This window comes from Sarcophilus harrisii, chromosome 2, assembly GCF_902635505.1.
Source record: "Sarcophilus harrisii chromosome 2, mSarHar1.11, whole genome shotgun sequence".
NCBI classification, from domain to species: Eukaryota; Metazoa; Chordata; class Mammalia; order Dasyuromorphia; family Dasyuridae; genus Sarcophilus; species Sarcophilus harrisii.
The window spans coordinates 487,764,388-487,780,293 of NC_045427.1; the positions used below are offsets into that span (position 1 = coordinate 487,764,388).

Below are 15,906 nucleotides of genomic sequence, written 5' to 3' on the forward strand. Positions count from 1 at the left end.
TGTGATGCGAATGATACATTGCTGCCTCTCTTCCAACTAAAAGGTAGTCTTCAATATAAAAGTGATTTCTATATTTTCCTATTTTATTGCCCATGTGTCAAGATGTGTAAATGTGCTGAGTTTGACAAATGGCCCCCTGTAAAACAGAGGCACACGTGTCTTCTTCAAGCAAATGAGAGCGTCTGTTGGAGGACTAATTCAAGGATTCAATAGTCATAAGAAGAGTGATAATCATTGGCATTTGTATAACAGTGAAGCATTTGCCAAATACTCCATACACATTATCTTGTTGGAACCTTACAATGACCTAGTCAAATTGACATACAATATAAAGAATAAGTCAGTCAGTAGCATGGTAGGGAGAATGAGGATTAATGGCCTTTAAAAGGATGGTGGAAGGGTAACAAAATAGAACCCAATTTGCGTGTGTGCTGCTTGCTTGAAGAGAATGGATTTTAATATCCCTTTATCTCCTTTTTCTTTTCAGGGTATAACTGGTCCTTCTGGTCCCCTTGGTCCTCCTGGACCTCCCGGTTTACCAGTGAGTATTGGGAAGGGTGAATTAGTTGTGATTCCACCCATTTTGATTCAAGAGTTTCAGAGGTGTTTGGGACAGGTTGAAGGATTGTATGAGGAAGGGAAGTGGGAGACATCATTGGACTTTGTTTTCTGTGGACTGACTAATTAAGTAATGCAGCTAAGTGATGCTCTCTCTGGTGAGAGAGACTGAGGTGACCACTGGGCCGGTTGGAACAGAACCCTGAAAGTAGAGTTTGAATTTTGAGAGATAGGAGCTAGACAGGATCTTGTACAATTTCACTGAGTAAAGTAAGGCTGGTTCCTATTTACACATATCAGTAGGCATTGTAGATACCCTCTGTACTTTTGGAACAATTATGATACCTGCTTCACAGGGTCAATCCTTGCCAAAACTACAGAATGGATGAAGCTTCTCTTTATACCCTCCTCCTCCTCCTACTATGCTTATCTTGTACCCAACCAGCAGTAGCCTAATGCTGTCCCTGGCAACAAGCAAACTCTTTCCTCATTCATGGTTTATCCAAATTCCTATGACAGAAATTGAGCTTTCCTTCCCTGAATATTATAGCTTTAGCTTTCACAGGGACATTTAGCTAATTTGATCAATTAAGTTCTGACTTTATGCTCTTGAGAGAGTGCACAAAAGGACATTTATAAGTAGCCTATGTACATTTTCAGGGAACTATCTCCCCCTGTTCCATACCTTTGTTACTTAACTTAGTACTCATTCTAATGGTGAGAATTTTTGGTTTCTATAGGAGACTGGGCAGGGAATATACTTTAGGAGTGGGCAGAATGTCTTGGTAGCTTCAGTTTACTCCTCCTTTCCTGCATTTGGGTTGGTTTGACCTCTCCCTCTCTTACCTACACAAATAACACAGTTATTCATTCACTCATTTTTAAATGATTTAAATAAAAGGCAGGAGTCAATATGAAGTGTGGATAAAGTATAAGGTAAAGATAAGGTTACTGAATTTAATAACCTTTGAATTACTTATATTGGATCACATATACTTTTGACTCAGATGACATGTCAATTAGTTTGGCTGAACTACTTCCCCCTATCGCTTTTATTCTCTGTCATAAGGAATGATTTGCTGGCCAAAGTATAGAAAGAAAGGAGATTTTGGAAATGTAGGTGATATAAAAGTGAAAAATATAAACTAAAATTGTATAAATAAGGAATTTGTATCTGAAGGGGAAGAGAACATAAGCTATAGAAAAAGTTATTAACCTGGACCTAACTTCCTGTTTTTTTTATTTCCAGGGCCCTCCTGGTCCCAAAGGTGCTAAAGGTTCTTCAGTAAGTACTGCATTTACCAAAATTTATGGGTATTATTTTTCAGAATCTCAAAGTTGGAGGGAGCTCTCAGACCATTTAGAGCAGCCTTTACCTGAATAAGAATCCTCCCCTATAACATCCCTGACAAGGAGTCTCTGCTTAATGAAGACCCATTTCTCCTACTTTTCTCTGAGACCAAATAGAAACAAGTATAATCTGATCTACATGTAACAGTCTGTCAAATACTTAGATAGCTATCTTGTGCCTCTTGTTGTTCATTTTTGAAGAGTACCAATGACATCAATGGTGATGTCTTTACCTACCAGTGAATTGGATTTAAGTGAAGCAGAATTGTGCTGTTGTTGGGCTCACTTTCTCTTCCTGAGTTAATGAAGTCCACTAGCAAAACAAACTGAAGTCCACTGGCAAAACAAAAGTCCAGATAACTATTGGCCTAAGAGGCTGTGGATGATCTTAGTATTTTTGATGCTCAGTCAAGATCCAAGAACACCTGCTTCTTGAACATTGGAACAAATGTTCTACTATTTATTCTACTATTCCACTAGGGAAACTTTTCATGTTCTTGGGATAGACACCCCCTTATTCACAGTGAATTTGAGGCCTGTTAGTTTTTTAACATGGTTTAGCCCATCTGTCAAGATGGTTTCTTAGGGCATAGCTTCTGTGTATGCTACAGCCTCTTGGAGTCATAGGTATGAATTGGGTGAAAGTAGACACCGAAGGTAGAGGAACAGCTCTGAGAAGGGCTAAGCAAGCCCTCACACCACCCATACATATACTCTTCTACAGGATAAAAAAAACCCTTAATTCTTTCAACAGTTTGTCCTGTTTAATCTTAGGCTCTTCATTCCGATCGCCCACTTTCGGATTCCCTCCTGCTTGTCAATATCTTTCCTATATGGAACCCAATTTTGGGGTTTTAAATAGTCAGGGGATCCAATTGCATTGCTTAAGACATTGAGGAAAAATTTTCTACCTCTGAGATTAGATTGAGCAATTCTTGTTTTAGCTCTTTCTAACCTCCAGTTTCTCAGTTTTCGAAAAGGGGAAGATTTGGGGAAAGGGAGGAGAATGTCTCTAGTGAATCCTTGACTTTCTCATGCCTTCAAGCCTATCTGGCCTATCAGAAAATGCTGCTGTTGAGTCTTGCCTCTTGACATGTATTGCTTACATTGGTTCAGCTCTCCCTCAGAATTTCAGGCAAATTTTTAAGTTGCAAAATAGATTCTGATTTGCTTTGGCAGAGGGAGTTTTTTCACTGGGCATTAAACAACAAAAGGAAGAAAGAGGGATGGAGGGGGGAGGGGAAAAAAGGAGAAAAGAAGGAAGGAAGTAGGAGGAAGGAAGGAAGGAAGGAAGGAAGGAAGGAAGGAAGGAAGGAAGGAAGGAAGGAAGGAAGGAAGGAAGGAAGGAAGGAAGAAAATTCAATTAATTGAGTTCAACTGGGTCAGATAAAATGGTTCATCTCTAACTCAATAATCTGTCTCTGTGGTGGAAAGGTATGGTTTCCCCCTTTGATTTTAGCCTCACTAGAGAATGTCCAAAAAGGTGACCAGGATAGGGGAAAGATCTTGGGGATATATCAAACAAGCATCTATTGAAGGAATTGAACATTCATAGCCTAGAGAAGAGACGATTCAGCCTGGGACATGATAGCTGTCTTCAAGGATTCAGAAGATTTTTTTAGAGGAGATGGATTGGACTTCTACTGTCTGGCTTCAGAAAGTAGAACCTGGAGCAATGGATATAAGTTGCAAAATGGCCATTTTTAATTGGATGTCAAGAAATGCTTCCTGACCAACAAAGCTGTCCAAAAGTGGAATGAATTTGCCTCAAGAGGTGGTGGGTTTCCCTTTTTTAGAGAACCTCAAGGACAGGCAGAATAGATATCTGGGCATGTTAAAATGGGAACTCTTTTTGTGTATGGAATGGACTAAATGTCTAATGAGATCCCTTCTAGCTCTCCAGGTCTGTGATTCTGAGCAGACACCTTAAGTTGGCATTGAACATAGGTGGGATGTGCTGCCATACTCAACCTGCATGCTGGTAGATACCTATAAATCCCTAGGATCCAATCTCTTATTGTTTTACCTAAACCCTCTATGAATACTTCCAAGCTAATTAACCCTGAACTTCATATCTTATTCTTAGCTGTGTAAAGAAGTACTTGCTAGTTGTCCCTAAATTTTGTTCTTTCAAGATCCAAAGACACTCATTCAAGCATCAGGAACATATTGAATAATCTATAGTCTCTCCTTCCATCCCTCTTTCTGGGGGATATTTTTATTTTTATAGGCCTCTTTATTTTTATAGGCCTTATCTTTGTCCATTCTCAAGTTTTTTCTTTGAAGACCTCTAAAGTCTTTCTTTTAAATTTTTGATTATTGAAAAGACTAGAGATATTCATATGAAAACTACATTTTATTCCATTATTACTAATGCTCTTTAATGGTTACATGTGTCTTTGCTTTTCTCTTTTCCTCCAGGGTCCAACAGGTCCCAAAGGAGAAGCTGGCCATCCTGGTCCTCCTGGTCCACCTGTAAGTAGTTTTTGAAGACTGAAAAGTCTATGATGGAATTCTCAGTAACTCACAGTAACATTAAATTCATAACATTTTCCTCCTAGGAAATCCAAATCACAGGGAGAGCTCAAGGGAGGAAACTGGATAGGATTTAATCTTTTGGTAGAAGGTGACCTTTATGCTTAAGAAGTAGTATAGCAAGTGAAATGCTGGCAAATTTCCTCCTGAGTTAAAGAAAGTACTCCTTGAATTTTATTCCCAATCTTGGTTTTATACATATGTATGTAAACACCTAGCAAATTAAAGCTTCTGGGATTCAAAAGTGTAGATTAGGCATTCTTTAGGTGTATACCCCTGTGCAGTTGTGGGTGATATAAAAATGTAGATTACACAGTCCTTGTTCTCCAGTTGTTCACAGCCCAGCTAGGGAGACAAGACACATACATAAAACAATTAGCTATACAAGGCAGCATGTAATCAAGTGTAAAATTACCATAGAAATTCAGAGAAGGGAAATATACTTTTAGAGTATTTCAGGCTGGGGGATTAGAGGAGGGAGAACGTGAGCAGAACCTTGAATAGAATAAAGACATTTGATTTGTTGAAAGGACTGGAGAGGATATTCTAGGTTGAGAGAACATGTAAACAAAGACCAAAGTCAGGAACAAGACAGGGATGTGCTTGGTAGGAATGCATGAAGAGGAAATACACTGGATTAGAGTTAAAATTCATTTGAGGACACCAAAATGAATATATGGGAAGTCTCTTCCAGCTTTAAATCTCTGATCCTTATATTGGAGGGTTTGAGTGACAAGTTTAGATTAATTCTAGAGAGTGATTGTTAAACAACAACAACAATGTGATATGATAATAAGAAACATTTAAAGAAGGTTTTATATCATGTGTATTTATCCAACCCAACATATATATATATATATATATATATATATATATATATATATTTATATTTATATATATGTGTGTGTGTGTGTGTGTGTGTGTGTGTGTATATATATATATATATATATATATATATATATATATATATCCCTTACTGCTTATGAGGCAGTAAGCCTCTGCATGCAAGCAGATAAAAATATGCATGTTAAATTAAGGAAAAGGTAGAAGAGAGCTAACAACTAGGAGGGTTAGGAAAGGTTTCTCATAGGAAATCATACATAGGAGAATCTCTCTGTGGGAAATCTCTCTTCTGGACTATAAGGTCCATGAGGGTAAGGACCATATATATCATTAAACTTTGCAACTCCCCCACACAGTCCAACAAAAGGCATTACCCTCAGTAGGTGCCTAATAGATGTTTATTGAATTAAATAAAAGATTCATTATATAGGATGAATTATAATAGGGATAGAGAACCTGGAGACAAAATACCTGTTAATCTAATACAATAGGTGTGAGGTGATGAAAAATTAGCTAGGATAGATCTATAGAAAAGAAAGGGAAAATGAGTTTTTGCAGTGAAAAAATCCACTGTTCTTATAATAAGCATAGGCATTCTTGTAGCTATTTTTACATTGCAAGTGTTTGCTCATTTTGATTTTGCCTTTTCCATGTTGTAGGGTCCTCCAGGTGAAGTCATTCAGCCATTGCCCATTCAGGCTTCTAGGACCCGACGGAACATTGATGCCAGCCAGTTGCTTGATGATGGCAATGGTGAGAACTACATGGATTATGCTGATGGCATGGAAGAGATCTTTGGCTCACTCAACTCTTTGAAACTGGAAATTGAGCAGATGAAGCATCCTTTAGGCACTCAGCACAATCCTGCTCGTACTTGCAAGGACTTACAACTCTGCCATCCTGACTTTCCTGATGGTAAGTGGAGGGCCAGCAAGAAGACACTGGGTTTAGGATTAAGAAGATCTGAGTTCAAATCTTGCCTCCGGTACTTATTAGCTGCATGACCCTGGGGAAGTTATTTAATTCTAGCCTCAGTTTCCTCACATGTGAAATGAGAGAAATAATAATATCTCTTAGGGTTATTGTGAGAGTAAAAAGAGATAACATATGTAAAGTGTTTTGCAAACTCACAATATATAAACGTTATTATTATTAGGGGAACCATGGAGCTAGAGAAGCCCAACTCAACATAATTTATAAACCTATTAGGTTTTTTAAAGTCCATGAGGAAGTCAAGTATTGTACTTATATTAGAAAAGTAAATCATTTCAGCATCTCATTTCCTGTTTAAGGAAGCTCAACGGGAGTATTGGGTTTTTAATTATTTTGACTTTAGACTACCCTTTATAAACTACACATTAAAAATTTTAGATAAATTATTTTAATAGAATTTGAACCCAAGCACATAAGTAAATTATTCCAAATTCATCCCCTGCATTAACTGTCCACTCTGCTTTTTCATTATAAGTTGCCCTAGATGTGTCAGAGGTCCAGCTGAGTCCATAAAACTATTCTGTAGATTTCCTTTGTGAGTTCAGTAGGGGAAAAAAGGGTACTTGAATTATTGCAAACATTTAAAGTATTAAGGTAAAATGGAACATTAATATCCAAGTTAGAGGAAATATTCCAAGAATCAATTACTTGAACACTGCCTGACTCATGTTATCTTTCTGAAATCCAGGTGAATACTGGGTTGATCCTAACCAAGGATGCTCCAGGGATTCTTTCAAAGTTTACTGCAATTTCACAGCTGGTGGAGAAACTTGCATCTTCCCCGATAAGAAATCAGAAGGAGTAAGTGCTGGTGTAATTTATTTCCCTCTGAAAATTTACTCAGTGTTCAGATTATGCATTTGGTAAGTTCAACTGGATAGTCTCAGTTTACAAACTAGTGATTGATCTATTACTTCCTGATCGTTTCAGGATCAAGAGAACTGACTTCTAGAAGTATGACTTAAGATATTTTAAAATAGAAAATTATAATAAATGAGTAGAATGAAACATCAGTTGTCTGGAAGTTTCAAGAAAAGGAATATGTTGATGAATTGGGGTCTATGGCTTAAGTAGAATCTCCTTTTTAAGTTCAACCATTTTTTAATGTTTCTGAAAATTCCTGAGTCCCTCTCCCACTTTAGCTAGTTCAGCCTAATTAATAACAGTGGGTCTTTGTTGAGGATTTTGCAAAATTCTGGCCAGCATTTGAAGTAAATATGGGAGATCAAGGTGAGTGGTACATCTGTGGGAACATCTGTGGGAAGCTCCTACTTGAACTCTTATAATCCATTTGATTTTTCATAAATTGCATCTTTCTCCTAAAAGTTCAATGACAGAAAAAAATTTCCTGTTTAATTAGATGTTAAAGTCAATTGCATTCTGATTCATGTTATGTCAGTTCTGTTCGTCTCGTCACCATGGGGATTTTATTTTCTTTAAAGTCCCTTTGATCTATTGGATTGGGATTTAGTCTATTAGGAGAGAGAGAGAGAGAGAGAGAGAGAGAGAGAGAGAGAGAGAGAGAGAGAGAGAAAATACATGAACTCATTTATTTTATAGCTAATAGGATAGCTCATTCTTTTTTAAGTTTGACAATTTTGAGAAGGAATGAAAAAAGGTTCTTGCTGGTGTTATAGTATACTGCTATCCTTTACAATTCACTTTTATTTTTAATGTCCACTAATTTTTGCTATCTTAACATGGGGAAGAACTCTAATCTTTCCCCATGAATAGTTTTGTTGAAGTCAATATAGAAAATGTAAAATGTAATCTTCCTAGCTAATTCCATTAAATTCTTGACAGGAACACAGAAATTCAGGGTTGCAAAGGACTTCAGATATAAGGTTTACCTTATATCTAGACATTTCCAATAATTACACTCAGCTCAAAGACCTCCAGGCAGCCCAATTTCATTGATGAACAACTTTGTTAGGAGGTTTTTCTTTACATTAAGCATAAGTCTACCTTTTGGCATCTCCTATTTATTGCTCCTATTTTTGCCACTGGGGAGCCACAGAGAATATCTAATACCTCTGCTCTATAACAGTCCCTCAATTGTTTGGACTCGGGTATAGAGGGGAATATAAGTTTTACTGAGCATACTCATTAAGTGGTTCTTTCTTTTTTATGCCTTAATCTGCATTTTAACTTGGTTTGGTCCATATAGAAAAAAATGATTTTAGGCATATCTCAATTGCTTCATCACAGAAATGAAAAGGATTTGTGAATAGCATACATACTTTAGAGAATTGTTGATTATTCTTAATATGGGCATTTATCCATGGGTTACAAGATATTGACCATATTTAATAACAGGAATCATTTAGATTTTTTTTTCAGTTTTGTAAATAGAGTCTTTGGGTAGTTGTTCAGGGCCATAAAGATTTATGTTAGGCAAAAAGTGTAGATTTCATTTTTTTATAACTGTGTACATACCTCCTGTGAGGGGAGAACAGACGGGTAACTCTATTTTATTGTTGGGTAATTTTTGTTCTTAATTGCATGCCTGATTCAATTTGTGTCCCAGCAAGGTAATGAAAATATGTGTTTGTTGACACTTTTCCAACCTTTTGCCTTCCACAAAAATCACAGCAGAGGCAACCTGAGACCAGAAGATTGGGAAAGAGAAAGGAAAATGTCAGTGTTTCTTAGTCAGTAAAGACTGTTTAAGTTGGTTTGGAAATATTTCTTCATTAAAAAGACAAAACGTATACTACAACTGAATCTCAAGCTTTCATTGAGGGCAAACTCAGCCATGTGAACATAGTATTATCATAATAGTCCAGTCAATGTGGCCAATATGAAAAGAAAAAAAAAAACCTTACAAAAACGTTACAGAATTCTTCAGTGTTGCCTTCACCAAGAACAAAGACATCAAAGTTGTACAGGGACTCATTTCTGGCAGATCTTGAATGAAAATTGGGCAGTGAATCAATGCTGGGCCTTTATAGACCAAAACACATCAGAACCAGAAGAGACCTTAGAGATTATCTCTTTCAACTCCCTATTTTACAGATAAGGGAACTAAAATTCAGAAAAGTGATTTGCTTGTGGTTGCTTTGTAAGTATATGGTAAAGCTGGGACTAAAACCCAAACTTCTTTATTTTTTGGCCAAGCCTCTAATATATTTATAATGAAATTGATTTTCATATGTCTCAAAATAAAATCAGATTCATCACTTTATAGTGAGCTGTCCTCAAATTTGAAGGGTTTACTTTAGTGTGTACACATACTTACCCATATATATACACTTGTATATAGATGTAGAGTCATAATGCATATACATACAACACATATATATGTATGTGCATATATATATGCCCATGTATATACATAAATATATGCAAATATGTCTATGTTCAGCATGTACAAATACTGAATATATGTGTATATACTTATAAATATATATACATAGCCTTTCAAATATCTGTAACTTTAAAAGCTATATCCCTAATAGCTTTACTATTGAGAATTAAGTCCTAGCATGAGGGAACAATATTTAAATACAAGTTCTCCTGGGTCACAATCCTTCTTCCTGCTAAATCATTTTGGAAATGGGGTGTATTATATAAACACACGCTTGGGTCATAAGGGTCAGAAGAACTCTGGTTAGGCTGTAATGTCAGTTCAGAGGATTTGTGGATCTCAGGTTCAAGTCTCCCCTGGTTTGCAGTGTCAGACCTTTGAAAGCCTGTAATTAAAGTGGGAAATTTCATGTGGCAAACACAAAATCAAAGGTCACACAACCTGCCCCATTTGGTTCCAGATTCTGTCAGCTTGGCCCAATTTCAAGAATTAAATCAACTTAGAAAATGTCTCATTATTTTTAGCTTCCTCTAGTTGCCACTTATTCATTCTGACTAGCCTCACTGTGGGTAAATGAAAATGAGAGGTGTCTCTTAAGCACAAAGATGCCTTCCATTTATGACTCAGCTCTCCCTGAGGGGCTCAGAATATTTTCTTGCCTTTTAGTGAGGGAGATAAATTGTAGGGAGGGGAGGCGATGAATTCATTTTGACAGAATTTGCAAAGAGTCTTTTGGCTATAAAGATAAAGCTACTGATCTCAGTTTCACAGAAATAGATTTATAAACAAAGATAGTCTATTAGTGTCTGATGCATGACTGTAATGGTCTAAAAATTACAGTACAATGAAAAGCATACTGACTTGGAAGTCAGAGGCCCTAGTATCACATCTCTCCTTTGATACTAAGTACTTGTGTGACTTTAGGCAACTCATTTACAGATCTTCTTGATTTGTAAAATGAAAGGAAGTCTCTTCTAGCTCTAGATTTATGATCCTATGATCGAAGATGGACATACAAAGTGCAATCTGGGGAGAGTGAGGGGAGCACAGGAGATATCCAGTTATATCACTAACAAAAAAAGTAAGGAAAATGATTAAGTATGAGATTACAAGCTTTTCCAGGATAGGAAACCATTGTCCTGGAAATGTCTTAAAAGAATTCTTTTCCGAGAGAAGAAAAAATAGTCTTAAAGACAGATTATCTTTTGATTTTGGATAGTTTTAAAAATAAAGATGGAAATAGCCAAAGACTTTGAAGGAGACAGAAAATTGACTTGTTTCAGTGAGATCCTCACTCCCCACTCCAGAAGCGCTTTCCTTTGCTGTTTTTCTGGTATGTTATAGAATATACAGATTCAGAGGCCCTAATAAGTCAGGGGAGTGAGGGTTTGAGTTATTGACACTTCATGAAGGGTATGGAAGGACCTTGTTTCTGAGCACAGATCCCCTAACGAATTGTGACTGAATGCCTGTCTAAGGCAAGGATGCCTTTCCCTTCTCTTCCTCCCATTGTTCATTGTGGATACCAATCCAGCTGTTTCATTCTGTTAGCACTGTAGGCATTTCACCTTCAAATTCTGTACTAATCAATCAACAAGAATTTATTAAGTACTTACTATGTGTCTGACACAGTTCTCAGCACTGGGAATACAAAGACAAAGAGGGAAATAGATCCCTTAGATCACATTGATGACTCATCTCCTGCTTCTCAAGAGAGAAGGAATTCTTAGTCTTTCTTGGTCCAGGGATCCCTTTGGCAAGAAGGTGACTGCCTCCTGAAGCAACAATAAGATTCCCTAATAAATACAGATCCAAAGGATATGAACAGACAGTTCTCAAAGAAAAATCTAAGTTACACACAAAGATATGAAAAAAAATTAGTCATTAACTTAGCAATTTAAAAATGTGAATTAAAGCAGCTCTGAGGTTCTACCTCATACTTACTAAATTAGAAAGATGACAAAAAAGAAAAATGACAAATGCTGGAGGAGATGTAGGGAGAAAAGGGCATATTAATATACTGTTGATGGAACTATGAATTGGTCTAGCCATTCTGGAAAGCAATTTGAAATCATTCCCTAAAAGTTACTAAATTCTGAATAACTTTTGTACTAGTGATAGCTAAAGGCTGATACACCCAACAAGATCAAAGAAAGATAAAAAATAACACAGAAGTCCACAATATTCATAGCAGTTCTTTTCATAGTAGCAAAGAATTGGAAATTCATGCTGGTACCCATGAGTTAGGGAACAGCTGAACAAATTAGGGTACATGGATTTAAGAGAATATTATTTGCCATCAGAAATGATTAAAAGTTTTAGAGAAATCTGAGAAGACTTACAGGAATATGATAGAGCAAAGTGAGGAAAACCAGAATAATTTTTATTATAACAATAAAAATGTCAATAAAAACTCTGAAAAGCTTAAGATTTCTAATCAGTACAATGGCAACCACAATTTGAGAGGATTGATAATGAAGGATGGTATCTATCTTTTGAGAGAGAAATGATGGACATAAGATGCCAGATGAAGGCATGTGTTTTTGGACATAACCAGTATTTTTTTTTTTTTTGCTTTTTTATACTTAATTGTTATAAAAGCTTTATTCTTAGATTTGGTTTTTTGTTTTGTTATGTTTGTTTTTTAGTTCCCCAAAAGTTTATTTTAAAAATGAAAAGTGAACAGAAGAAAGGTCAGAAGAAATCATAGAATAGTAGGTAGCTTTGAAAATTGCAGGTAAAAAAAGAAAAAGCAAACTGTACTTAATACATGACGGGTAAGAGCAATCAGGAATCAGAAAGACTGGAATTCAAATCATACCTCAGATATTTACTTATTGTATAATCTTCGGCAATCCTGTTTCCTCATCTTTAATATGGAGATAACAATAGCACAAATAAGGTTTGTAATCCTGTAAGCAGGATTGCTTTGAGAAGCAAATGTGATTATATAAGTGTTATACTTTGTAAGCCTTACAGTACTATATAAATTATGTTTTTCATTATTATTACTGTTATTATTGTCTGCATCTTCATGCAAAATCACCTATTTCGTAGTGAATATAGAAATGCCCATTTTATTATTATTTTGTTAGTTCAGGATAGAAAAAATACATCATTTTAATGAAAGAAAATGAAGTATTCAAATATATCAATAATCAAACAAAAAACAAAATAACCATACTCATCAAGTGTGGGCACTTGAATTTCCAAGAAGATCTGTGCTGTTTTGGCTGAGACCCACAAAAGTGACACTTGCTATTTTCATATCTTAAGTGAATTTAAAGGACCTGGAGGGGAAAAATCCCCAAACCCAGCCATGTTTCCTTTCCTGTACTAAGTGTAGAGCTGTATCAAAGTGGAAAAGAGGTACTTGTAGAGCAACCAAGCCTTTAAAATAACCCAAGCAGATAGATTCTTTTGGCCATTTCCCAGGCAAAAGTGTTGTTAGATATGGGCAATGAAGAGAGAATTTCATTACAAGGAGAACTTGAGAAATTGGCCCATTAATACCAATGGTAAATGTTGATAAAGGAAGAATTAAGACTCTGGTGGATCTTATCCAAGAACTCCTAAATCAGGAATAGACCCTCCCCAAACCTTGGCTGAGTTTGTTATTCAGCATCCTACTAGTGTTGGACAGTGTCCTCAATTTGTCCTCTCATTGTCCAAGGTAACCAAAGTAGACTTATTTTCCTAGTGCTCTGGTTCTCCCCATATTTCTCTCATGGGAATTTATCCCTTCTGGGTAGATTCTTCCCAGCTTGGGGCCACTTTAAGTAAGAGGTCATGTTGGAAAGCCTCTAATGAATGTATTAATGATTGATAATGGGCTAATGTGTAGTCCTCTCAGTGACATTTTCATTTATTTTAAATCAATAAGAGGATTGTCTCATGATAGGATTTCATCTAAGTTCTATCTAGAATTAAGAAAAGCCAGGTGTGATGTGTGAAAGTGACAATCAGAATGCAGTAGTGGAGCTTTTTTGCTGTCTCTGAAATACTTCTTGCAATAAGGGATAATATGTAAATCTGACTCTGTGTGGAAATAGTCAATAAACATTTATTAAATGTATACTATATGACAGGCACTGTGCTAACTGCTAGAATACAAATAAGAAAAAAAGAAAGGCACTCCCACTTTTTAAAGAGCTTATGAATTTGGGAATACAACACACAAAAGAAAGCTGAAAAGTTTGGGTGGTAGGTAACATAAAGAAATATATTATGGTGGAATTCAACCCAAGAAATGCGGCAGGTGAGAAACGAAGAGCTGACTACTCTGTGAGCCTCCTTTAAACGAAGGCTTTAGGAAGAATTCTTTGTTTCACTCTCCAGCTTTCCAATCAAAGGGGCAGGGAGTACTAAAGGTACCAAAGAGGTATGAGTACCAAATCGTGGAAAGAAACGTTGTGTATACTAATTTAAAGAAACTTGGACAATGTTTTACTGGGGCAGGAGAATTAACTGTTGTATTCTCTGTTTCTCTCCCTTTCCATCTCCCCTGCTATGTGTTTAGGCCAGAATTACTTCCTGGCCCAAGGAAAACCCAGGCTCCTGGTTCAGTGAATTCAAGCGTGGTAAACTGGTAAGGAAGCCTCTCGTCTCTTTGCAGTTTTGGCTTTAAACCCCACCCCATCTCATATTTTACAGAGTAAAATGGCCCGTTGGCCCAAAGAGCAGCCTTCTACCTGGTATAGTCAGTACAAGCGAGGTTCTATGGTAAGTGGCTAACCTCGGCAGGGCCCTCTTGGCCCATGCCTGCTTTGGACATGGCCAAACTCACGGCACTCTGCATGTTGGACTAATAACCATGCTGGGCACTTGCCATCATAGGGTTGGCCAAACTTCTTCATATCTGAGTGGAATTCTGAGAAAAGATACCACATTCCTCCCTCCCCCTCTTTGGTCCCCCTCCCCATCCCCACCCAAACCACACCAGTCTAAAGTTAATTCTAGACTGGGAGTGGGAGGCAGGTTTTAAATTTAGTTTCATCAGAGCTCAGGGAGTCCAGAATGGCAGCTGGGAGTGGGCAGCATTCAGGAACGAGACTCAGCGTCTGCCAAAGTACAGGGGCTCTCTGGCAGTCTGCACATCAAATGCAAATATTTTGTGGGAGGATTTCATTCTGTCCAATGCCAGCCTATGGACAGAATGAAACTGATTCTAAACCTCTTGTAATGTTGGGACCTTTCCTGACAAAACTCTTTGTCCTAGCCAATTTTTATGCCCAAATGCCTTTTTTGTTCTTTCTTGAGCTCTCATTGACCCACAAAGGGGATCATGCAACTAGGAGCAATTTATCCCACTTAGGGGATGCTCACAGTTTGCATTACAGCTCTGAAGGGGAATGAACCAGCAGAACTGTATAGGAGAAATTTCCCCAATATTCAAGTTCTCACAGATTATAAAATAGGGGATCATGCGACTAGGAGCAATTTATCCCACTTAGGGGGATAGCCCTTTCAAAAGTAATGGGCAGGACTGGATTCATTTCTTTTCTCTCTATAAGTAGATTAAATTATTTGGGGGGACTGTTTATGTATTGGCCTTAAATATGGTTTCAGAATATAAGAAACATGGGCTCCAGCAAATGAGTTTTTGCTCAGTTGGGAGAAAAAAGAAAACAAGACCTGATTTGGACAAATGGAGACCATTCTCCAAACAGTATAGACCTGGTAGGGACAGTCTCTTTGCCTTGTATACATAGGTGTAGGTCTGCCTTTGAGGTTCAGGTGGTCTTATTTCTTTCATTTGCATGGCTGAATGCCATGGAATCCTAGCCACTTCCTCTCACACAGGTTCTTTTGTTCTCCTTAACTCCCAATGACAATGTAGAAATAGATAAAGTTACTAGAAGAGAAAGGTCAAGAAATGGTGTCAACAGCCTAAACCTTTCTCCTGGTCCCTTCCTCAGACCTTGCCATTCCACCCTCAGAACAACTTTAAGGAGCTGCTTTTTTACCCAGGAATCCAGACTGTGGAGATCAACAAATTCCAAGCCCAATAGGTACCTGTGGCCTTGGCACCCAACTGACCCTCATGTTGTACCTTTGCAGAATTCCATGGGAACAGCATGCTGTTCTCCTCCCTACTCCTCACCCCAACCCCCTATTCCCACCGAGTATTTCCAAGAGCATTGGCTATGAGCCAGAATTGTAATTGATCAGCTCTTGAAGGGTTTTTTCCTCATTTCTCGACCTCCAAGCACCTCATTAGCTAATTATTAATATCGTGTACTCTGTTTCTTGCTCCCCCTACCCAAAACAAAATAAGTAAATAAACAAGCACCCAATCATGTCAGCCAGTTACCCATCAC

At 37.3% G+C, this 15,906-nt stretch overlaps 1 protein-coding gene across 2 annotated transcripts in view; it reads left to right on the forward strand.

Annotated features, from left to right (window-relative positions):
• The window catches only part of COL5A1 (collagen type V alpha 1 chain), a 295,993-nt gene that overhangs the window by 265,771 nt on the left and 14,316 nt on the right, over positions 1 to 15,906 (forward strand). The window contains exons 59-64 of one of the 2 annotated variants that reach the window (XM_012553992.3): positions 488 to 541; positions 1,808 to 1,843; positions 4,330 to 4,383; positions 5,946 to 6,201; positions 6,968 to 7,080; positions 14,106 to 14,174. In XM_012553992.3, the coding sequence (XP_012409446.1) occupies positions 488 to 541; positions 1,808 to 1,843; positions 4,330 to 4,383; positions 5,946 to 6,201; positions 6,968 to 7,080; positions 14,106 to 14,174 (582 nt within the window). Of the gene's footprint in view, positions 1 to 487; positions 542 to 1,807; positions 1,844 to 4,329; positions 4,384 to 5,945; positions 6,202 to 6,967; positions 7,081 to 14,105; positions 14,175 to 14,239; positions 14,309 to 15,906 lie in introns of both variants that reach the window. The other variant, XM_012553994.3, reaches the window with a different exon arrangement.